Here is a 25,721-nt window from a genome sequence, read left to right on the forward strand (position 1 = left end):
GATTGGAATGAAAACGGACCTTTTCCAGTCCTGTGGCCACTGCTGAGTTTTCCAAATTTGCTGGCATATTGAGTGCAGCACTTTCACAGCATCATCTTTCAGGATTTGAAATAGCTCCACTGGAATTCCATCACCTCCACTAGCTTTGTTCATAGTGATGCTTTCTAAGGACCACTTGACTTCACATTCCAGGATGTCTAGCTCTAGGTGAGTGATCACACCATCGTGATTATATTTGTATGATATTAAGATGTTCAAGGAGATTACTGCACATTCAGGATGAATGTTATTGGGATTTAGAGAATTATGTTATGAGATGTGAATTGTATATCGGCATATCATTGGACAGTTTTTTTTTTTTTTTTTTTGAATGCATATACGTTTTGGATAGGGAATAATGAACTCAAAAGGAAAGAGCATGTTTGGGGGAATCTAGAGAACTAGCAATGACTTCAGGCTTTGCCTTTAATTGTCTTTCAATTATAGTCATGTCTGACTCATTACGACCCCATGGGCTGTTGCCTGACAGGCTGCTCTGTCTATGGAATTTTCCAGGCAAGAATACTGGAATGGGTTGTCATTTCCAACTCTAGGGATCTTCCCGACCCAGTGGTAGAACCCGCTTCTCTTGCACCTCCTCCGTTGGCAAGTGAACTCTTTACCACTAGCACCATCTGGAAAGCTCTGGATTATTGGATGACTCCCGTCTTGCCTACTGTGCACTGTAGCAAGGGTTAAAAGCACAGCTCTAGAGTTAGGGGTCCTGGTGTGAGCTCTAGTGTCTCTAGTCTATTAACTTTGTGAACTTGTAAAGTCATTTAATTTCTTTGTGCCTTGAGTTCTTGCATATGAAAAGTAGATTAATAGTATCCACATCATAGGATTTTTATGAACTTAAGGACATGTAGTGTAAAGTGTTTAGAATGGTGTCTAGGATATAGGAGGTACCATGCATTAGTGATTATTTTATTATTGTTTTAATTGTTATTCTCACTACTACTCTTATTCTCTTTAAGCCTCAGTTTTTTCAACCAGAAAATTAGGGGGTGAAATTCATATACTTAAGATAATACTTTCAGATTTGTACACATTTACTGAATTTAGCATAAAGCTCTTCTAATGATTTTGTGAGGTACTTTAGAATTATAAAAGTATGAAAATTAATATAAGCTGCAAGTGCTTTCTGTTTTTAGGGCAAAAATAAACACAAAGCAAATGCAAAGTTAAAAAAAAAAAACAAGAAAACCCTGTGATTGGCAATTGAAGAACATCTTATTAAGTGTTCATTTCTCAAGGGTACGGAGGTTTTGGTAGATAGTAGGCTTTGCATCTTTTCAAAATTATGACATTTGAATAGGAGTGGTTAGGAAGTTGAATGCTTAAGAAGGTGAGCAAGGCATTTGTTAAGCATCAGGAATACTTAGGAAGTATTTGCTATGCCAGTAATGTTCCAAGCACTTTATAAGTGTTAGTCTATTTAATCCTCAAGAAGCTAAATAACTCACCCAAGATCATACAGTGGTTGGAACTGTGTGTAAACTGAGCTCTTTGGCTTCTGAGTGTGTGCTTTTATTATGTTTTTTGACTGTGCTTTGTGCCATGTGAGATCTTAGTTCCCCGACTAGGAGTCAAACTTGTGTCCCCTGCTTTGGAAACATAGGTCTTAACCACTCGACTCGCAGGGAAGTCTGAGTTTGTGCTTTCAGCTCCTTTGCCTCAGTCTCTGAAAGGCTTCAAGGAAAGTATGAGATTACATGGGATACTTAGAATATATTTTGTATAATTAAATATGGCCAGATCATAGGGTTTGAGGATAAGACGTATTAAGGGGAGATAACTGGTGAGTTAAACAAAGTGGCTGATCATTATCTTAATAATCTAGGTAAGAACGTCTTTGGAATTTGATTAGAATGGTTACCATAGTAATGTTGAGGAAGCTATTGTGTTGGAGGAGATCTTAGCCTCTTTGGGTCAGGGGTCCTTTTGAGAATCTATTAAACACTGGATTTTCCTTCCAGAAATGTGTGCAACATTCAACATTGCCATAAAATTTCAAGTTTCACAAACGCTTTAATTTATTTGTTGCTTTACACAGCTTGGTTTTCCTCCCTTATAATTATTGAATATTTTCATAGACATCTACAGTGTATCTTTACATTTGTTTTGTGTTTTTGTGTTCTCTTTCAGTAATCATATTTTTAATATTTCACTTTCTTTAGATACCTGCTCTTTGCATACTAATTTTTACAAAATTCTAATTTTGGCATGTTCTTGACCAACTTTTATCACCTTTGTGTCCTTGCTGTACGAATAAATATAAATAAATAATTGCAATGAAATTCCTGTAATTTTCTTGCTTTGTTGCTTGAATACAAAAGTGTTAGTAGACCTTGTGGCCAGTAGATAGTTTCTGCTGATCCACAACATTCTGTGTTAATTCACAAATAATTTGTTATTTGAATAGGTGTATCTGGGGTGGGAGCATTATTTGCTTTAAAAAAAAAAAATCAATCCTATTTGCAAAATGCAACTGAAATAACCTCTTGTGTAGAACCAGAGCCAAGATTCTGTCTTTGCTTTTAGAACTCTTGAGCATGGAAACCCTTAGGGTAATTAAGAGAAGAGAGGTAAGGGAGTTCAGAAGAGGCTGGGTGACTGATTATCATTTGTTTTGTTTATCATTTGGTGTGAGAGTAATAATTGGGTCCCCCTAGGCTATGTGGGGAGTGAGCATTGCCAATACCTACAGGAAATTGCTCTAGTAAAATTCACATGCTGTTTAGGATTTTAATGTTTTTAAAAAATACAGTCTCACCTGGCAGTTTTGTGAGCTGAACTCAAATTTCACTTTCATCCTGAGGTGAGGAAAATTAGTTCTTTTCTTTCTTTCTCCTTTTCCTTTAATTTACCCCTAAACTTTTACTCCACTTAGCACTGTTAAAGTCTCCATTACAAAAGGAGAAATCATTTCTTTGTGTAAATGTACAAAAATCATGATTTTAACCAGTTAGTTTTGAAGAAGAAAGTTAGAAAACCAACGTTAGAGATTTCTGCATTTTCTCAGACTTCAGGCTTATAAATAAAAGTTGTTTTTAGTTGGTCAGTTTGCATTTATGTGATGGATAAAATCTTTATGACATTTTTCTTTATTCAGTACTTGTGTGTACTCTATATATCATTTAAAACTATATATCTATTCTATAGAGTATTAGCAAATCAAAGACTATTTTGACTTTCCTTATGAATGACTAACGGAGAAGGCAGTGGCACCCCACTCCAGTGCTCTTGCCTGGAAAATCCCATGGATGGAGGAGGCTGGAAGGCTGCAGTCCATGGGGTCGTTGAGGGTCGGACATGACTGAGCGACTTCACTTTTACTTTTCACTTTCATGCACTGGAGAAGGAAATGGCAACTCACTCCAGTGTTCTTGCCTGGAGAATCCCAGGGACGGGGCATCCTGGTGGGCTGCCATCTATGGGGTCACACAGAGTTGGACACGACTGAAGTGACTCAGCAGCATGAATGACTAAATGCAGATTTTGGGGAATGAGGACCTTTTATATTCTTAAAAATAATTGACAATACATATATCCCTGCATGTGGGACTTCCCTGATGGCTCAGTGGGTAAAGAATCTGCCTACAATGCAAGAGACACAGGAGACAGGGGTTCGATCACTGGGTTGGGAAGAACTCCTGGAGAAGGAAATGGCAACCCACTCCAGTATTACCACCTGGAAGATCCTGTGCGTGGACAGAGGAGCCTGGTGGGCTACAGTCCCTGGGGTCACAAAGCTGTACAAGACTTAGCAACAGGGGTAAACCTTCAAGCATGTGCTTTGATTAAGGAAGGAGATATTTTACTGAAAGTGAAATTATCACATAACTGAGACATGGAAAGGACCCTGATGCTGAGAAAGATTGAAGGCAGGAGGAGAAGGGGATGACAGAGGATGAGATAGCTGGATGGCATCAATGACTCCAATGGACATGCATTTGAGTGGACTCTGGGAGTTGGTGATGGACAGGGAGGCCTGGTGTGCTGCAGTCCATGGGGTTGCAAAGAGTTGGACACGACTGAGCAACTGAACTGAACTGAACTGGGACATATCTCTTTTAAACACTTAAATTATTTAAAATTCTATTTAATGAAAGTGTATCAAAATTGTATTATACCTTTTCTCTTCGTAATAGTTTATTGTCTGGTAATGTAGAATAAGATATTTATGAAGTGTGGAATGTATATCATTATGAATACCATGGATGTGTCCTGCTAACCTCTACAGCTGTTGTGAAACATAGAACTCTGCATACGAATGCTTAGTCATGCCTGGCACCATCCTTTTCTAGTTAGTATTCTGAGAATGCCTCCATTCCCTTCCTATGGAGTAATGGGCACAGATGTTGTGGCCTTCTCAGCCAAGCTCAAGCTTTGATTACTCAACTTCTGAGTGTGTAATTGCACTGTGGTTGGTGAAGACGATGGGAACCAGAGCAATGAAAAGTGGAGTGTTATCATGTTTCATGGGATCTAAAAAATACACACACAACTCAGTTGTTAGAGTAACATACACTGGTGTACCATTTGATGTGTATGTGTGCGTATGATTACTTTTCATTGGATGTAGCCTGTATCTTAACACTTGTATTAACCTGTGAGTAGTTATACTTTTAATCATGATTATTTCTTGAGCAGGGATATAAGGCAAGCCATGATGTTAATGATGTGGTAATAAAAAAAAAGATACTATGCTTCTAACTAAGTAAGTCTTCCAACTGTGAATTCTGCACATGTGACTTTAAGAAAAGCATTAACGGTGCTTCTTAAATGATTCACCATCATGCTCAAATGAGTATCTGTAACTTGGATAGTGAAAAAATTTATGAAACTGAAGCTTTTGAGATGTTTTAGGGAACCATGACCCAAAGTCATATATCATGAGAATTGCGTTGCCCAGTTTGTCATTGTATATGTGCTTAGAATAGTTAGATAACCTAGTTTTTAGCTATTCTTGACAGCTGCATTTCACTATAAATTTTTCATTTGTGTCTTCAAGTAAGATTTGAATTCATTCTGACTGGTAGTGATAGCTTGTCAAACAGATACTAAAAAGAGTGGAACAGAAGTCCTGAACCACTTCTGACACTTCGAAATGCTGAGGAAGTATTAGCCTATTAAGTCTCAGATATCTCAAGTTTAACAATGAAAACAGCCTTTTTTACTGACACATACTTCAGTAAATATATATATATATATATATATATATATGATTTTAATGCATTCTTATAAACTAGAAAATGTTCTTTTTAAAGGAAATGTTTGAACGGCTTCCTGAAATTCCAGAGAATAGTGCTTTATGAGCTTAAAAACACCAAAGGACTATTGTACCAATATGATACTGTCTTTATTATTATTGGGTCAGTTTTACATCACAGATAGCAACAGATTTCATATACGATCCTCACATGTGGTATTAAAACATTCAGTCCTAGGGACTTCCCTGGCAGTCCCGTGGTCAGGACTCTGCACTTTAACTGCCACTGCTGAAGGTGGGAGTTCAGTCCTTCATTGGGGAATCCTGTGAGCTGTGCAGTGTGGCCAAAAAGTTTCAAAGTGAAATGACTTTAAAAAAATTGAGTACTTCAAACTTTTTGTAGTGATTGTTTTCCTTTCCAATTTTCTTTGTTGCTCCCTTTTGACCGTGTCTGTGTGTTTTATCTTGGGAATTGTCCTCTAACTCTCACCCCACCATCTGACATTCTTGGTCATTTTCTTGTAATGACAAGAAATCTTGTAATGACTTTTAAAGACACATTTTATAAAGTTTTCAGTTTGAGTTATTTTGGCCATTGATTATCCTTTTTATAATTATGTACATACTTTTAGATATAAACAAAGCCATCTTTTTCTATTTCTTCTTCTTAAACTATAGATCTTCTTCGACTTATGATAGAATAAATCCATCATTTATTTAATAAATCCAATAAATCAATACTAAGTCAAAAATACGGTAAGTTGAAAATTTATTTCGTACATACATCTAATCTACCAAATATCATAGCCTAGTCTGCTGCTGCTGCTAAGTCACTTCAGTTGTGTCTGACCCTGTGCAACCCCATAGACGGCAGCCCACCAGGCTCCTCTGTCCCCGGGATTCTCCAGGCAGGAATACTGGAGTGGGTTGCCATTTCCTTCTCCAGTGCACACTTGCATGCTAAGTTAATTCAGTCGTGTCCAGCTCTGTGCGACACTATGGACAGCAGCCCACCAGGCTCCTCCGTCCACAGGATTCTACAGGCAAGAATGCTGGAGTGGGTTGCCATTTCCTTCTCCTAGCCTAGTCTAGCCTATCTTAAACATGGTCAGAACACTTACTTTAGCCTACGTTGGGCAAAATTGTCTAACATAAAGCCTATTTATATAATAAAACATTGAATATCTCACATAATTTATTGAATACTGTACTGAAAGAGAAAAACAGACTGATTGTTAGAGTATCATTAATGCTTGGCTGATTGGGAGCCTGGGTAAAAGAGAGTATTATACTGCGTATCACTACCTGGGGAAAGATCAAAATTCAAAATTAGAAGTACAGTTTCTACCAAATGCATATCTTTGGTATCGTGGTAAAGTTGAAAAATTAAAATCATATGCTGAACTGCTGTAAATTGGGGACTGTCTCTACTTCTAGTGCCACAGAAGTTTTATCCAAATTCTGAGTGAAAAAGGAGGGAAAAAAGTCATTTTTGCATTCATTCAAAAACATATTAATTGAATATCTATCAAATGCCAGGGCACTGGACTTACACCTTCAGTGGGACTTGATTGTTATCTTTCTACTTATTCTGATTTTTTTTTGGAATAGTGATGATTGATTCATTAAAGGTTGAAATTTAGTGTTACCTGTAATTTTGCAATTGGCATTATAATCCCTGTAATCTATTTCTTTAGTTATTTGAGAATTTTCTCTATGCACTAAATATGTGCTGCTTAAGAGTGGAAAATCTTTCTTAAGAGTACTTCTTTATTGAGGAAGGGAATGCAGTCTGTTGCAGCTTTATTATGAAATCAGACATTCTCCATCGGATAGATTAAGAAATGAATGTTTGATTTAAAATAAAAACTGACAAGTACATTTTAAGGATAAATGAAATACATGAAAATGAAGTTTGAGAGGGTACAGTTGTGGGCGGTATTCACTAGAGCATTCCAGGTTTTAATTAGATGTGTGAAGATCATGATTTGGGGAGTACATATTTGAGGTACAGAGCATTGGGACCTCCTGTATGCTTCTGTATTATTCATGTGAGTGGGTGGTTCTTAGAAAAGGCAGACTGGAGAGTGTGGATGAAAGCAGGTCTGGTCCTCAGAGTGAAGCAACCAGTGTAAGCATTACTAGAACACTGGGCGGCCCAGAGGGCCTGATGTTTCACGACTGAGCCCGTGGGGAGTCAGGGGCCCACAGCGAGAAAGCTGGGCAATTAAGGGCAAACCTGGGAATTTAGCTTCTGCCCTTAGCTCTCTGGAGGGTGACTCTGAGGTAAAGTATTTCAATCTTTGCTTCATTGTGGCACACAGATATAAGGCTACATGCCAAATTCATTAGTTTTTAAACAGTTATGCAAAAATGGTAACATGGTAACATCCTTAAATTGCCACTTAGGATTTATGTCATTTGATATCATTAGGTCATAGGTTTGCCATTTCATCAAGATCTTTCAAAGAAGAGAGAGTCTATTCATTAAAAAAAAAAAAAAAAAAGTATTCTGATGTCTGTAGACACTTAATAACCACCAGGGATGGGAACCATGGGTGGGCACATGGGCATAGAAAATGTGAGCATATTGACAGCTGAGTAATGAACTTGAAAGAACTGTGTGTGGGCATAGATTGATTTTTTTATATTAACTTACAAGTTTAGGATTGATGATTAAGAGGCACACATTATGTTTTTCAGGTTTGCTATTTTAAATGCGCAGATTTCCAAAGTTTACATTTATTAACAAATGTCTAATCAAGTAGTTCAACTCCAGTTCAAGTTAAATCCTTCCATATATTTCATGTCTTAGGCCATGGAGTTGAGAATTTCTGAATGATAAAGTATGTCTTGGGTTAAATAAAGTTTTAGAATCCCTGGATACTCTTCATTCCTAAGGGATAATTATTGTGTTCATAGGGATATGCTCAGTTGGGAGATAAATTCATCTTGTCTTAAAGTGTCTTGTTTGTGTCCTGATTTTTATCTCCTCCTGTAACATATATCTCCAGAGAAAAGAAAATGTTCAAGGCAAAAAATAAATAAGTAAAAAGCCCTCTATGTAAGTGGATCCAAGTGAATGGAATTTAATGCATTGCTGTAAATTTACTAGTCCAGAGATTACTGTAAATACCCTTTGGTGAAAATATTGCTGTAGCCATTTCATCTAGTTCTGAAATTCAGTATAGCTGGGGTACCTACTGATATAAATGATATGGCTCTCTTTATTTAAAATCAAGACCAAACAAAATTAATCAAACAGTAAAGATCACATCTTTTAAAACAATGCATCTTCAATTATATATTAAGACATTTAAAATAAATAATTTAATTTAAATATCTAAACTAAAACATCTAATATTTAATTTAAATTCTTAGTTTAAATAATCAATATCATGTATCAGTACCATTAAATATAATTTTGTTTTTATCTTGTACATATATAATATAATTTATTATTGGCCTTACCCACAGGTTAATCACAGAACTTGTGCACATACTTTGAAATTTTAACTGAAAAATCATATTTCATTTTAGTTTTAACATAATGCTGAGATATTTTGAAAGTTAAAATAAGACTGTTAAGTAATCTTTCATGTTGAATCATTATTGCATAATTCATTATGTAAGCCACTTGCAATTTTTCTAGTAATTAAATGAGCTAAACAAAATATCACAGCTTCAAAGGAGTTTTGTGATAGAACAGCCCAGGACCTCATGTGGAGTGAGCTGTGGACCATGTCTTTGAGTCCTCCTATTCAAGAATGTGTAGTGGCCAGAAAAATAAGAAAAGCTGTATGTGGAAAGGATAGGGAGTGGCTGTATATTAATGGGTATTTTTAAAGGAAAATTATTTTGAAATTCAGACAGTTAAAAGAGCTTCTGATCATTAAGGTACACATTTTCATTAATTACTAATCCCTTGTTGTTGGAAAAATAATTATTTGCATTAATTCGTATCTGATCTTTATTAAAGAATTGCATTTAGTACATTTCAGATTTAGGTTCAGAAAGTACTGTGTATAATAATATGTTTTGTAAGTCAGAGAAATAAATTGCTTGTTTTAATAAATATCTCCAGTACCAGAGTGCCCTTTTATTAACATTTCGGGGATCTTACATAAAATACCATTGTGTTGTACATTATATGCATGTAAACATTCAAGAGAACCAAGTGAGGTGTTCAGTTTGCTAGTGAAATGATCAGTACATGTACACTGAATACATTTTAAAGCTCAGGATCTGTGCTAGTATTCAGAGAGGATGGGTGAAGAGGTATCTGCTAAGGATAAATGAGGAAAAAAAAACCAAACCAACAATAATTTAATAAATTGAGGTTTTATTTATAAACCTAAGTGAAGAATTTTTTAGCTTAAGTGGGGCTGCATGTCTCTCTTTACAAGATTAATGGTCAACCGTACTTGAGATGGACAAGCATATTTTAATTTGACAACCATTGATATCTATACTGGGCTTCATTGGTGAAGAATCTTCCTTCCAAGCAGGAGAAGCGAGTTTGATCCCTGGATCTGAAAGATCCCCTGGAGAAAGAATTGGCATCCAGCTCCAGTAGTCTTGCCTGGGAAATCCCATATGGACGGAGGAGCCTGACAGACTGCAGTCCATTGGGTCTCAAAGAGTCGGACACAATTTAGCAACCAACCAACCATCATCACCAATATCTATAATGAAAGCCATAGGCTTTCAAAAAACAAGTGATAAATATCCACAGGAGTAGCATAAGTAGGAACCTAGTAAATACCTTTCTACAGTTTTTCTTAAAGGCCAACTGTGGTTAATTTTTAAGCTCTCTTTCCCACACAACATGTTTTTTGCATATAGACATTCTGTGCATGGATAATAAATATGTAATCCCCATACTGTATTTTTAAACCTAGAAGAATGTAGAACAAACCTAATTGCTCAGTGTTAGAACCCAGAGAAAATTTAGTAAAAAATCACTAGTATTTCCTTTTATGTACCCCATCACTCTTGATTGGGCTCCCCTTGTGGCTCAGCTGGTAAAGAATCTGGCTGCAATGCGGGAGACTTGGGTTCAGTCCCTGGGTTGAGAAGATCCCTTGGAGAAGGGAAAGGCTACCCACTTCAGTATTCTGGCCTGGAGAATTCCATGGACTATATAGTCCATGGCGTCTCAAAGCGTCAGACACGACTGAGTGACTTTCACTTCAGTCACTCTGTTTAGAAATAGGATCAGACTCCATGTATTAAATTACTGATGATGGAGCTACTTTTGTATATTGCAGCTGGAATACTGTATCTTACAATTAGCATATTCTGTTTTTTATTACTTAGTTTCAAGACAGAGTCATCTAAAGAATTAGATATTTATTCAGTACTTTAGATAAAAGAAATGTGTGACTATAGATAAGGTTTCTAGGAACACAAGCATAAACTTAAGGTACATAAAGACCTCCTCACTGCTTATATAATCTCTCATTTTCTTTAAATTTTGCTCTTAGGTTTTGCAGTTTAACACTTTGCCATCTATCTAAAGCAAAAGCTAGTGACTGTACTGCATAGCAAGCTCATTAGAGTCTGGCTCTGCTTGTGTTTGTTTTCCTTCGCTCACTTCTCCCCGACCCTTGTCCCTGCTTAGCGTGGAATACAGTGCGTGCACGTGCTAGGTCGCTTCAGCTGTGTCTGATTCTTTGGGACCCTATGGACTGTAGCCTGCCAGGCTCCCCTGTCCATGGGGTTTTCCAGGTAAGAATACTGGAGTGGGTTTCCATTTCCTCCTCCAGGAGATCTTCCTGACCCAGGGATTGAACCTCTGTCTCCTGCATTGGCAAGTAGGTTCTTTACCACTAGCGTCCTAGCGTCCTAGACTCTTTACCACTGGCATCCTAGTGGTACCCCTAGCTACCGTTGCACCTGGGAAGCCCAATACAGTGCATAGTAGGTGCTTAAAAGACTTGATGGCCAATCGATTGATTGATTGATATGGTTAGATTAGAATAATAGCTTGTGACATATACCAGTGTCCAGGAGGGAATAAATGGAGTACCCGTCTGTGGAGGCCAGGAGAGAGTGTGTTTTAAGTTATGTGTGACGTGTGATCTTCTTAAGCTGTTCTCTTAGCGTGTGCTGACATAAGTATCTCAGACAGGCCTTGTGCAGACAGTAGCCATGTGAAATATGGGACAGAGTTGCTCCTGGACACATTCTTATTACAGAGAGAGACGAAATAGAGGTCTGCACTTGCAGAGAGACATTGTATCTGCTGCTGCTGATTGACATGGTGGAGCATATGTTTAGGTGGGGGAATTAAACTGCCTGGCGTTTTGTTTGTCTTTACTTAGGATATAGATAGGTCAGTGAATCCCCGCCTGGACTTCAGATTAATATTCTCGGGCTTCTGTTAAAAACCTGCCACTGTCCTGACCCTACCCGAGACAAGTTAAATCAGAAACTCTAGAGGCTAAGCCTGGCATCATTTATTTTTAAAAGCAATTCCAACATTCAGTCGTTTCTGAGATAGTTTGAAGTTTTGCAGGAACTGAAGTGGAAAGAGGAGAAACAGTGAAGAATATACTTTCCACCACTCACCCTGTTCTCATTTACTTGTTCAGAAGGCTGCATCACTGTTCAACAATAATGGAATATAAACCATTTATACAATTTAAATATTCTAGTAGTGAAATTGGAGAAGGAAATGGCAACCCACTCCAGTATTCTTGCCTAGAGAATCCTGTGGACAGAGGAGCCTGGTGGGCTGCCGTCCACGGAGTCGCACAGAGTCGGACACGACTGAAGCGACTTAGCATGCATGCATGCATTGGAGAAGAAAATGGCAACCCACTCCAGTATTCCTGCCTGGAGAATCCCGGGGACAGAGGAACCTGGTGGGCTGCCGTCCGCGGGATCGCACAGAGTCGGACACAACTGAAGTGACTTAGCACCAGCAGCAGTGGTGAGATTAAAAAGAGGAAGAGTTTGAAATAATTTTAATAGGACCTATTATGTAGCCCAATAGATCTTATTATTAAAACATGTAATTAGAATAGGAATGTTAAAAGGGATATTTTACAGTCTTTTCCCCCTTGTATCAAGTGTTCTAAATTCAGGGTGTCTTGTAGCTTCATAGCACTGCTTGGTTTGAACTGACTACCTCCAAGTGTTCGGCCATCATGTAGCCAGTAAATTCTATACTGGACAGAACAGATCTGGAGGGCAAAGTGTTGGACCAGGAGACCTAAATGTAGTGTTGGTTTTGCCACTGACTAATACTGTGACCTTGGACAGTTCACTGTTCCTCTCTGTTGGACTTCATGTCCTTCGTGTTTACTGTGGGGGGTCAGCAGTTGGTTTAAATTGGGAATTTTCTTATTTTACTCCAAAGAGCCCCACGATTTTGTGAGCACTCTTTAACAGCCATCATAAAGAAGAAGGGAAATAAACAATCTGCTTTAGGCTCTTGTTTCCTTTGGATATCCTTACATTTCTGGGTGTCATTTTGTTTGAGGAAACAAACAAAAACTTTAAAGCCAAACCAAGATTTGAAAAATCACTTGGTTCAATGTTTTCTTATGCCTGTGGTTCTCTCTTGTCTGCATTTGTAAGACTAGTCCAGGAAGAGGTCAGGCAGCAGGTATCCTCCTTTTCCTTCCAGTAAAGGGAGGTGTCATCATGACAGTGACTCATGAATACTTCTTGTCAAATTGTAGGAATTCCTTCAGAAGTGGTCACGGTGGCTCAGAGTTGAGAAACAGAAAGTCAGGTACCTGGGTCTACCACAGAGTGATACGGATCACCTGTGGCTATTGAGGCAACATAGTTGTGTAAAACTGACCTCCAGCCCAACTCTCAGGGGACCCTGATCCTGGAGGTGTGGTCCACGTAGTCAGCCAGAACCCAGGGCTAAGAATACTCTGGCTGCAGGCTTTTTTGACTTAGAATGAGTTTCTCTACTGGTGAATGCCTAATTGACAAGACCTTCAAGGTTAAAACGTCTGCCTGTAATGCAGGAGACCTGGGTTTCATCCCTGGGTCAGGAAGATGCCCTGGAGAAGGAAATGGCAACCCACTCCAGTATTCTTGCCTGGAGAATCCCATGGACGGAGGAGCCTGGTGGGCTACAGTCCATGGGGTTGCAAAGAGTCGGACATGACTGAGCGACTTCACTTTCACTTTCGCTTTCAATAATTGTTATATAGATGCCAATATTGGATGCATGTGACTTTGGTTCCTAGACTGTTAACCTTCCTCCCTATCAGATAGCAAGGCTTCCCAGTGCAGGAAATGCAGGTTTGATACCTGGGTTGGGAAGTGGCAACCCGCTCCAGTGTTCTTGCCTTTGACAGAGGATGCTGGCAGGCTACAGTCCATGGGGTTGCAAAGAGTTGAGCACGGCTGAGAGCACACACAAACACACATACTCCATCAGGTAGATGAACACTCTGGAGGCATCAACTAATAGGAAAGAGACAATATGGTGTGCTATCCATTGGAAATGAGTCGTTGACAGGTTTCCGCAGTCAGTGACATGGGAACACAATCCTAGTCCAGCATGTTGTCTGCATTTAAAGACTTTGTAATTTGTGGCAGGAATCAAGCAAGGACTTAAATGTCCCATATTTTAGCTACTTTGCTTTTATTTGACAACAATAACAAAAAAGACACTGAGTGGGAATTATGAAGTAGGGAAAGCTGAGAAGGTTTCTGGTTATTTTTAGGATGCTACTAAGAAGTCTTTGGTGACACCATATTCTTAACAGGCAATTTTAAGAAAATTGTTTTGGAGTCAACCCAAACATCAACAGTTATTTCAGAATTTTTATTAGCATGTGCAAACTTAAGTCTTCCAGTCTTGGCCTGCTCATGTACCATTGAAAGCAGCTTGTGGTCATACTCAAAGGGAAGGAGGGAGGGGATAATCCCATTTTGTTGTATCAAGTGTTGTTCAGTCTCTCAGTCATGTCTGATTCCTTGCAACCCCGTGGACTGCAAAGGCTTCCCTGTCCTTCACCATCTACCAGATCTTGCTCAAACTCATGTACATTGAGTCATGGTTGAATTATGCCATCCAACCATCTTATTCTCTGTCATCCCCTTCTCCTCCAGCCCTTGGTCTTTCCCAGCATCAGAGTATTTTCCAATGAGTAGGCTCTCCACATCAGATGGCCAAAGTATTGGAAATTCAACTTCAGCATCAGTCCTTCAAATGAATATTCAGGGTTGATTTCATTTAGGATTCACTGGTTTGATCTCCTTGCTGTCCAAGGGACAAGAATTTTCTTGTCTCAAGAATTTTCTTCAGCACGACAATTCAAAAGCATCAATTCTTTGGCATTCAGCCTTCTTTGTGGTCCATCTCTCACATCCATACATGCCTACTGGAAACACTGTAGCTTTGACTATAAGGACCTTTGTCAGCAAAGTGATATCTCTGCTTTTTAATATGCTGTCTAGATTTGTCATAGCTTTCCTTCCAAGGAGCAAGTGTCTTTTAATTTCATGGCTGCAGTCACTGTCTGCAGTGATTTTGGAGCCCAAAGAAAATACAGTGAGTTAATGGAAGAAATGTTTTCTAAGCACGTTGGACTGATTGGTCCTTGAAGTTTTTGTTCAGTATTTGGCACAGGTCTGTTTGTAGGACGCTCGGTGAGAAGAGAAAGCAAATAAATGTGACCTTTTATGGCTGATATTTTCTTTATGAAGCCAAAAGGTGCACAAATACACAAATATTAGCCCACTCTTAGTTTTGTCCTAGAAAACTTCTCTCTGGCTGACCGCATCTTGGTTCCCTGCAGACTTTGCCATCTGTTTAACTGGTTAAGGAGCCCATCCTATCGGTGTCTCTCTCATTTGGTTGGAAATAGAGACCTCTGATTGGCCTTTTCCCTCTTTTTTCTCACTGCCGTTTATTTGGAACCATTTCCAGTATCTCAATGCAGGTGGCTTTACCTTCGCTAGTTACCTTAGGAATAGCAGTTACTGGCGGATAAGAGATGCAGTGAAAGGTGGGAACATCTGTTATTGCAGTGATCTTGGCCTTGGGAGAGTCTAGCGACTTGGAGAAAGTCTAATTCATGAAGGTCATGCCCTACCTGGGGTGCTCTCCTTTTGCCTCTCATCTTCTTAAATGCTTCAGCTCTTTTTAACCTTTGATCCCTTTAAAATTTAATAAGGCCACTAGTATGTGGTGGTGCTAATGGTAAAGAATCTGCCTGCAAAGCAGAAGACGCAAGAGATAATGGGGTTGATCCCTGGGTCGGGAAGACCCCTGGAGTAGGAAATGGCAAATCACTCCAGTATTCCTGCCTAGAGAATGCCATCGACAGAGGAGCCTGGGGGCCCAGAGTCCACAGGGCTGCAAAGACTCAGACATGACTGAGCAGCTGAATACAAAGCGCAGTGCGTATGTGACAGAGACCCAGTGCCTACCAATAAACCAGCCTCCTTCCCTTCTATGTTCCTATGGTTCTTACCTGACAATTTTGCAGAGTCACTTAAACCTTGACAGTTGTCCTTAGAAACTCTCTAGAGGGGAAAAAAAAAAAAAATAAACTCATGGTCTTACCCCAAGTGTCCTTTTGAAGTTCCCTCATTTCTACCCCTATGATACCTCTGGGGAATTTTGAGTAGCTACCAGGTAAGATGTTTTCTAATTTCAAACCTAATATAAAGACCCAGGTAAAGAAATGTGGCCACTGAAATGTTTGCACATTTTGTTAGGCAAGAAAAGAAGGGAGGGCAAAGAAACAAAATGAACAAAATACTCCCCACGTGCCAGAAGTCTAATGACTTCACTTTTTCTTTTTTTTCCTCTTCATTTAATTCTTGTACTTTCTTTTATACTATGCTTGATGTTATGCTTTTTTTTTTTTTTTACTCTTTTTTTATGGTATGTGATTAACAGGTCTTTTATTTGTGGTAGAGAAGCAATTAGAAGCGTACATATGCAGTATTCAGTACACACAATAAAAATTAAATTCAAAACCTGTATAAAACAAAACTCTGGAGAAAAAAATCATACAACTTAAGAGATATAGTGGGAAAGCCCTCTGCTCTTTTGATTATAGTTTGTACCCAACAGGACTTACCACACTTACCAAAATAATACAGACATTTTAGTAATGGGTGTATTTAAGGTTATCAATATTGGTTTTTACAGCTCTATGACTAGAAGGTCCTCTGGAGGAGGGCATGACAAACCGCTCCACTATTCTTGCCTGGGGAATCCGCATGGACAGAGGAGCCTGGAGGGCTACAGTCCATGGGGCTGCAAAGAGTCGGACATGACTGAGCAGCTAAGCACAGCACACATAACTATGTAGACATTGTTCACAGCACAGCCATAGCGTACTAGATTTGTGATTCCTTTTCTGTGTGCATTTTGTCTTTTATTTCACCTTTTGCTTTTGTATTATATACCTGCTCTACTATAAGCTATTCCAAATAATTTCTGAAAATAAAAGTGGTCTTTATATCTCTCAGGATTCATTGGAATTTCTGTTCTAGAAAGAGGTTTACTCATCACTTTTTAATTATGAAGCACTGTCTCAAGTACTTTCTGGGAAGCAGTGTAGTGAAGCTGTTAACACAAGTATTCTGGCATCAGACTGCCAGAGTTTACGCTCAGTGGGTCTACATATAAATCACTAGGTGATTATCTTGGGCAAGATGCTTAAGATTTTTGTCTCAAGTTTCTCCCCCAGAGTAATGTTATAGGGACCAAATAAGGTTATATATAAACACTTGTACTTATGCCTTACTCATCTTACAGCTTTATTGTTGTGTCTGACTTTATTACCCAAACAATGCCTGGCATAAAATAAAACACTCTATAAATGTTAGCTATTACTGTTACTGTTTACTTTAGTTATTATAAAAGTCCTCAGATAGATCTAATCCCCAGTTTACAGGTGAGGTTGGTGTTGTTCAGTTGCTAAGTTGTGTCCAGCTTTTTGTGACCCCATGGACTGCAGCACGCCAGGCTTCCCTGTCCTTCACTAACTCCCGGAGCTTGCTCAAATTCATGTCCACTGAGTCGGTATGACTTAACTGAAGCCAAAGGAGGTTATTTAGCTTCCCAGGGTCGTGTAGCTGGTGAGGGCTCTGTGCCAAGGTTTGCACCCGGGTTCATCTGACCGAGAAAGCCCTACACATGCCGCTGCCACTTCATCTTGGTGGCATAGTTCAGTAGATATGCTTGGATTGTTAGGAAAACCAAGCATGCATCCATTAGTACATGTTCATCTCCTGATTTGTCTTCTCTCTTAAGTAGCTGTAATTTCTTTTGGATAACAAATCTGTGCTGTTGGATTGCACACAATGTCTTGGCATAGGTCTACTCTAAATCTTGCTTCTTTGAGAGACACTCTTAGGAGGTAAGTGGCCTACGTTTAATCCATCACATTAAGAGAGGAGCTCCATATGGAGTTCTTATGTATATGGCATAATGCGCATGGCAGGTGAAAGTTAATATGAAACAGTGTTGGTGCTTCTTCCAGATGTTTCTGATAGGTCTGAGTTACCCTGTAAATGAACCCTTGTGTAAAATAAAGAAATAATGAGTTTCCCCCACTGAAGGACTTATTTGCCATTTATTAACCTTTATAATACGATCTCTGATCACGGACCTTCGGATGTCCTGGCACATTGTAGGAATTTAGTGACTATCCTCTGGCTGAGTGAGTGAATGAATGTATTCAGAGATGTGAAGAATGACAGTAGCTGCAAGAGGCTGTCTTACTGTTAAAAAGTCAGGTGCGTGGTTGGAAGAGAGTATGTTTGGCTCTAAGTCTGAGCAATAAGTGGGATCTGACATTACATCATGTGGCTTCTCTGGTGGCTCAGACGGTAAAGAATCTGCTGTCAACGTGGAAGACCCAGGTTTGATGCCTGGAGAAGGGAATGGCAACCCACTCCAGTATTCTTGTCTGGAGAATTCTATGGACAGAAAAGCCTGGAGAACTATGCCTCTAACACTTTCTTAGGGCTTCTCTGGAGGCTCAGATGGTAAAGAATCTGCCTACAATGCAGAAAACCTGGATTCAACCTCTGCTGCTAAATGCCAATGTCTCTTTTCAATGTCATACTGTCCTGCTGTTCAAGAGTTTTCTTTCATACATGCATATACAAGTCCCGATTTTCTGTTTGGTATTCGGTGCGTTTTTGCATTTTTAGTCTCAGATTCTTGCTCTCTCCTTAAACAGTGAGTCCGTCAGTTTACTCAGGGATGTGACTCCCACTGGTTGGAAATCTGGTCTGGCAGGCTGTTCCTCATTCCTCTTATCCCAGTGGAGGAGCCTGCTTTTTAGTGGAGAAACATCTTTACCTGAGTCAAAATTGAACGGATGGATGGATAGTAAGTCTTTTCTTTTGCTTTTCTTCTGCTGTTTCGCCTAACAAACAAATAACTCTTGTTTTTGTTATTCACCCAATCAGTAGCTTTTAGATGAATGAGATAGGTACTGGATGAATAAGAACTATACATTTCCCTTCAGCAGTCATGTTACATCTTGAATTGAGGAAGGCAGTCTTTAGTTCTTGATAGTCCTGGATCATATTTTGATATGAACTTTAAAAATGCTCCAATAGGTGGTGAGTGATAGGGATAGATACTTGGCAATTATTATTGCATCTTCTGTTGTTGAGTTTCAATTAATGTGATCCTTTGATTTCTTCTCTTTCAGCTGTGCCATTTCCTCCAAGTCACCGGCTTACGGCAAAAGAAGTGTTTGATAACGATGGGAAACCTCGTGTGGATATCTTAAAGGCACATCTCATGAAGGAGGGCAGGCTTGAAGAGACTGTCGCATTGAGAATAATAACAGAGGGGGCTTCAATTCTTCGACAGGAAAAAAACTTGCTGGATATTGATGCTCCAGTCACAGGTAAGGCCTGAGGACAGTCCACTTGGAACCCACCCTTGCTGTTTATAACTTCAAATCAAAAGTCCTAGATACCACTGAGTCTTCAAAGACCTTCATCATCTTGCTGGTTTACCGCCAAATCTGTACCTTAGGAACTAAAGATTTTATACATATGTAAAATGTTTTTATTTTCATGTACTAAATAACCATATGATGTGATGCTCTATAGCGTAGTGTTCAGCTTAGAGGTGATGGAGGTGTTCTGAAGTTAAACCTTAGCTAAGTGATATTTTGTCAGTAGAACACTAACTGTCATGAAGAATCCAAGGTATTCATTGGGAAAGATCAGACAAAGCATAGGAATATTTCCACAGTGGTTACGTGACTAAGTTAGTAGCTCGTCTTAGACTAGCATCACTGTTGTCATCACCTGGAAACTTATTAAACATACCATCTCAGCCTCCACCCCAGAACCATACTGCTCTAGATTTTTAGGGTGAACCCTAACAACCCGTTTCATCAAGTCATGTAGGTGACCCTGATGCACATGAAAGTTTGAGAACCACTGAACTTCAGGAAGAAGACCAAATTTCTCTCCTTCCTACAGCATTCTGTGCCTCAAAAATACGTCTATTTTTTGAATGTTTTTGTTCTTTTACTCCTTAAGAGCAGATTCATACTTTGCATAAGTGGAACTTCTCTTAGACAATAAAAATTAAATCTTGTCAAAAAGTTTAGTAGGCTATGGAGGGTCGGTTAGTAGAGATTTTTCAGCTGTATTTGGTGAAGTTTGCTAAATTTTCAGGTATTTGTTTTTAGAGAAGCTTAAAAGCAAGTATTTTCTCCTTAATTATTATCATTCTGGCAAAAGGAAAAATTTAAACATAGGATTTTATCCTTTTATAAGTACAAAGGATTTTTGAAATACTTCATATATACTACTGATTGCTTCCTTCTTCCAAACCTTCATATACTTTTAATATTATTGGCTTTGAAATATATTTTTGAAGGTGACTGGTTGGAGCAAGATAAGCTCTCTTGAGTATCAGACTAGACCTTCTTTGATCATAATACCTCTGAATATTCCTATTCCAGAGAAATTGACATATACATTTTGTTTTGGGTTAGCCATAATATTTCTCTCATTTGTAATTCAAAAAAATAATGAATGTGTTTGGGGCCAGGTAGCAGGAGAAATTGACTCCAGTGGTAAGTCAGTGTTGGGCCAGCGGTGAATAAATCAAGCTAGATACTTACCTTGTGTGTATGACAATGATCCCCATTTTCCATGTGCTAAAATGCTGTCATGCCTTATTATCTTTGACTTACAGACACTGTGGACATATAAGAACAAAACAAATATGAGTATGCTTTACTTTCTTAGATACTAAAATATGAGAAAAATTTAACATCTAAATAGTAGCATGGAATCCATCAGCAAAGAAGCTACCTTAAAAAACTGACTGTATATTCCACCAATAAATAGTAGCTTTAAATGATCTCTGTATCATTTGGATTATTTGGTTTTGGTAAGAATGAATGGCTTAATATTTTACTATGCTATAATATAATATGATAAATAGTATATGTTATAATATCATTATTTTTTTCTCCATTTGACATGATAATGTGTGATTTCCAATGAAGAATTCATGTTAGACTCACTAATGAGCCAGTAGGTGTTAATGAAGGTGATAATTGTAACTAAAAGAAAACGTGAAATAAGCGTTTAAGTGAAATCGCTCAGTCGTGTCCGACTCTTTGCGACCCCACAGACCGTAACCTATCAGGCTCCTCTGTCCATGGGATTTTCCAGGCAAGAGTACTGGAGTGGAAGGTGGTAATTGTAACTAAAAGAAAACATGTGAAGTAAGCATTTAAGGGAATGTATTTTCTTGGATGCACTCAGCTCATCTATTTGATGAGGCTCTGTCTTAAGAGAACACATAGCATTCTGTAAAGGTTAAATTTGTGATGTTTTGTCCCTGAACCTTTTGGGGGTCTGTTGACTAACTTCCCTCATGCTCAGTAGAGGTTGGGCATCATTCTTTCTAGAGAGATAGCAGCTGTCACTTTGGCAAATCTCAGAACATACACATGAAGAGACTTTAGAAATCAGGACTCGATGATGTATAACTTTCCCTGGGGGAGAAAAAATACAAAGTCTTTTAAATAGTCACAGAAGTAGCTATGGAGACCTCACAAAATATGTATCACTAGTGAAATATAACCCAAGCAGGAAAACCCCTTTCACTAGAGAAGTGTTTTATTTCTTGATGAAGGCATGATTCTAAGGTAGAAGATTCCATTGCTGTGATATCTTTCCCCCTTTTCTATAAAGATATGGAATAAAAGTGGTAGGGGTAATTTATTTTACTATTTCTATTAAAATGGGGGGGAAAAAACCTTCTTTTGCATATAATTTACCAGAAAGCTAAATTCATAGCTTTGCATTCCCACCCATGAGCTTTCGAGCTGAAACACAGAGGACCGCAAAATAAAATCAGGGTATACTGATTGGAGAAACTTACTGTGCCTTTGTATTTCAAGATACTTCTTAGAATTTATTTGTAACATTTTATGATATATGATTTTATTCTGAGATCTTATTTCATCTGGACAGCTGAACATGCAGCTAAATTTTTATTTTTAGAATGTTTATTATTTGAATAACTGAATCAATAAAGTTATACTTTACTGACACTAGGTTATGCAGCAAAAGGCATAGTTTATCCTTCCAAATCTTCAGGGTAGTGAATTCTTTATATAGTTCAGAATTCCACACATAAGTAAAACGGAGACCTTAAAAAACAATTCAGAGGAGAAAGTAGAAGAGGAGAGGGAGAGAAAAGAAAATATTAGAGTTTATAAATGAGAATCTGTGAAAAAAGATTAAAGGGCAAGAATCAAGGACTTAGCAGAGAAGCAAGGACTTCTAATGTAGGGAGAAAAAGCCTGAAGCCTGACCAGGTGGTGGTTTTCAAGTGGTATTAGAAATAGTCTCTCACGTATGTCAGATTCCTAAAATGTAAGGTGAGTGGTGTGGGTAGGAGCTGACCAGTAACTTTCTTGTTTGGAATGCAACTTGAACTGGACCAGGTATGTAACATCACAAAACCAAACAAATGGCAAATATTTTATAGTTATGCACAAAATCCACTCCCCAGCTTCCCCTCTTCTTTTCTTTCCTCTTACTTTTTATTAATAAAAACATTTCACTCTTAGATGTTTAAAGAGGAGTTGTGCTAACATCCATGCATGGTTTGCTCCCACTTAAAGAAAAATCCAGATATTAGTGTCCTGTTAATTTGAAATCTGGACACTATTTCATTCCTTTAGCATTTTTTTTTTTCATTTTTAAATTTACAAAGCTGTCCAACTTCCCTTATTCCCTCCCCTTCAATTGTTTTTAAAGTGGTAAAAAGTTTATGTTCATCTAGGATTTTTTTTTTTTTTTTTTTCGGGACTTTTATTTTTTTTTTATTTTTTTTTTTAAGTTACTTTTTTTTATTTTTTAAATTTTAAAATCTTTAATTCTTACATGCATTCCCAAACATGAACCCCCTCCCACCTCCCTCCCCATAACATCTTTCTGGGTCATCCCCATGCACCAGCCCCAAGCATGCTGCATCCTGCGTCAGACATAGACTGGCGATTCAATTCACATGATAGTATACATGTTAGAATGGCATTCTCCCAAATCATCCCACCCTCTCCCTCTCCCTCTGAGTCCAAAAGTCCGTTATACACATCTGTGTCTCTTTCCCTGTCTTGCATACAGGGTCGTCATTGCCATCTTCCTAAATTCCATATATATGTGTTAGTATACTGTATTGGTGTTTTTCTTTCTGGCTTACTTCACTCTGTATAATCGGCTCCAGTTTCATCCATCTCATCAGAACTGATTCAAATGAATTCTTTTTGACGGCTGAGTAATACTCCATTGTGTATATGTACCACAGCTTTCTTATCCATTCATCTGCTGATGGACATCTAGGTTGTTTCCATGTCCTGGCTATTATAAACAGTGCTGCGATGAACATTGGGGTACATGTGTCTCTTTCAATTCTGGTTTCCTCGGTGTGTATGCCCAGAAGTGGGATTGCTGGGTCATAAGGTAGTTCTATTTGCAATTTTTTAAGGAATCTCCACACTGTTCTCCATAGTGGCTGTACTAGTTTGCATTCCCACCAACAGTGTAGGAGGGTTCCCTTTTCTCCACACCCTCTCCAGCATTTATTGCTTGCAGATTTTTGGATCGCAGCCATTCTGACTGGTGTGAAGTGGTACCTCATTGTGGTTTTGATTTGCATTTCTCTAATAATGAGTGATGTTGAGCATCTTTTCATGTGTTTGTTAGCCATCCGTATGTCTTCTTTGGAGAAATGTCTATTTAGTTCTTTGGCCCATTTTTTGATTGGGTCGTTTATTTTTCTGGAGTTGAGCTGCAGAAGTTGCTTGTATATTTTTGAGATTAGTTGTTTGTCAGTTGCTTCATTTGCTATTATTTTCTCCCATTCAGAAGGCTGTCTTTTCACCTTGCTTATATTTTCCTTTAAAATTCTGTACTTTTGATTTTGGAGGAAGACCAGGAAACTGCCTAGTCCCAACCTGGCTCCTCCCATGTGTCCCCTGGGGAAGGAGATAAAGCTCTGTGTACCTTACCCTCCTGAAGCATAGATTTAGATAAGCCGGAACCAGGGCCATGGGAGTAGAGATGAGGATTGGTTATGGGTCCCCAGTCAAAGCAAGGGAGGCATGAGTCACATTTTGCTCTTTTCTCTAAACTAACTTGCTTGATTGGAATGATGACTGTTTCAGAGATTTAATTTGAAGTATGTGTTTCTATATTGGAGGCAATTTTGTGAAGAAAAGTATTTTCCTTCTTTTCGAATCTTTCTTTTTTTTTTTTTTCTTTTAATTGAGTTGAAGTTTTCTGTGTTTCCTTACAAACATACAAATGGATCATTAAAAACTGGCCAAATATCTGTGTGGCCATTTGTTATGAGCTGAATGTTTCTGTCCCCACAATAATCATATGTTGAAGCCCTAATCCTCTCTGTGATATTTTTGAAGGTGGCATCTTTGGGAAGTGATTGTGTTTAGATGAGTTCTGGGGGTGGACCCATATGATGGTGGTAGTGCCCTGATGAGACACGCATGAGATGAGAGCCCTCTCTCTTTCCTCCATGTGGGGATGCAGTAGGAAGGTGGCCATCTGCAAACCAGGAATAGTTAGTTAGTTAAGTCGCTCAGTCGTGTCCGACTCTTTGCGACCCCGTGGACTGTAGCCCACCAAGCTCCTTCATCCATGGGATTCTCCAGGCAAGAATACTGGAGTGGGTTGCCATAACCAGGAATAGAGCCCTTTCTAAACCCTGAATATGCTAGCACCTTGATCTTGGACTGTCTAGCTGTCCAGAACTGTGAGAAATCAGTGTTTGTTGTTTCAGCCACCCAGTCAAAGATATTTTGTAATAGTAGCCAAACTAAGATACAGCCCATTTGGGAATTCAGTTTACCAAACATTTACCTGGTACAGGTTGTGTGTGTTATACACAGGTGAGTAAGACCTGGTCTCTGCTCTCCCAGTGGTCAGAATATAAGAAAACTGAAGCAGGTATTTGCTGAAATATATGTACATCAAACTACTGATTAAATGAAAGAATATGACCAAGATTTTTTTAAGCAAATTTAGAAATGTGCAACTGGTTAGAGCTAACTTGAAACCAAAAAGTTTTCCTGTCTTCAAAATGGCTAAGGTTTCTCTGATAGAGTCCATTGATTATTATATTATGTCTTTGAGTTATTGAAACTGTTAAATAGCTTGGACCCTATTTGTCCTGAATATAGACTGAGAACTTTTTCCGAAGGTTAGGAACTGTGAATGATGAAATACATGAAGCGTACATAGTCCTTGACTAGAAGACTCAAGGGGTCTATCTGGGGAGTTAGGTACATAAATAGATAATTACTATAAAACCTGTTAAGGATTATAATTAAGGAGCCTATAAACTAGTATGGGAACTCAGAACAAGGACTGCAGGGAAGCCGAACGTCCTGACAGATGACATGATGTTTGAACTGGAGCATGTGTGAGAAGTGCAATTTTACTATGTGAAAAAACTAGCAAAGTCTGTTCTGAGCAGACACAACAAACAGCATATTAAAGACACTGATATTTTTCATAAAGTGGGAAGGCATGATCGTGGAGGTTTGCTGTGGATAGACAAGGTCTCAGAAGGGTGTGAGGAGTAAGGGTGGGGGATGAAGCTGAAATGGGATGGTCAGGGTCAGATATTAATCTCTTGTGAGCAGCACTGAAACATCTGGTTACTGTTCTTCAGGCGCTGGGGAGTGGAGAGGGTCTTGGAGTAGGGGAGTTACACAGTCAAGTCTGTGGCTAGAATCCTGAATGAGATGAGAAGAGTGAGTGGGGAGGAACTCTTGGGAGAGTTGTTGATCAAGAACCTTTCATCCTTGATCAGGGTGTCCCAGCAATGATTTTGGCAGGCTAGGAGAATTGGATCTGATTTTGATTACAGGGCCTTTCAAAAATGATAGTTCACATTGATCTTAAAATGTTTGATTAACTTGTACCTAATCAGTATCCATTAAAGACG

General features: G+C 38.7%; 1 protein-coding gene across 3 annotated transcripts in view; it reads left to right on the plus strand.

Annotated features, from left to right (window-relative positions):
- The window catches only part of PPP3CA (protein phosphatase 3 catalytic subunit alpha), a 324,455-nt gene that overhangs the window by 151,320 nt on the left and 147,414 nt on the right, over positions 1 to 25,721 (plus strand). For all 3 annotated transcript variants that reach the window (XM_060416850.1, XM_027970856.3, XM_027970857.3), the window contains exon 2: positions 18,919 to 19,119. In XM_060416850.1, the coding sequence (XP_060272833.1) occupies positions 18,919 to 19,119 (201 nt within the window). The remainder of the gene's footprint in view (positions 1 to 18,918; positions 19,120 to 25,721) is intronic.

This window comes from Ovis aries, chromosome 6 (genome assembly GCF_016772045.2).
Source record: "Ovis aries strain OAR_USU_Benz2616 breed Rambouillet chromosome 6, ARS-UI_Ramb_v3.0, whole genome shotgun sequence".
NCBI lineage: Eukaryota > Metazoa > Chordata > Mammalia > Artiodactyla > Bovidae > Ovis > Ovis aries.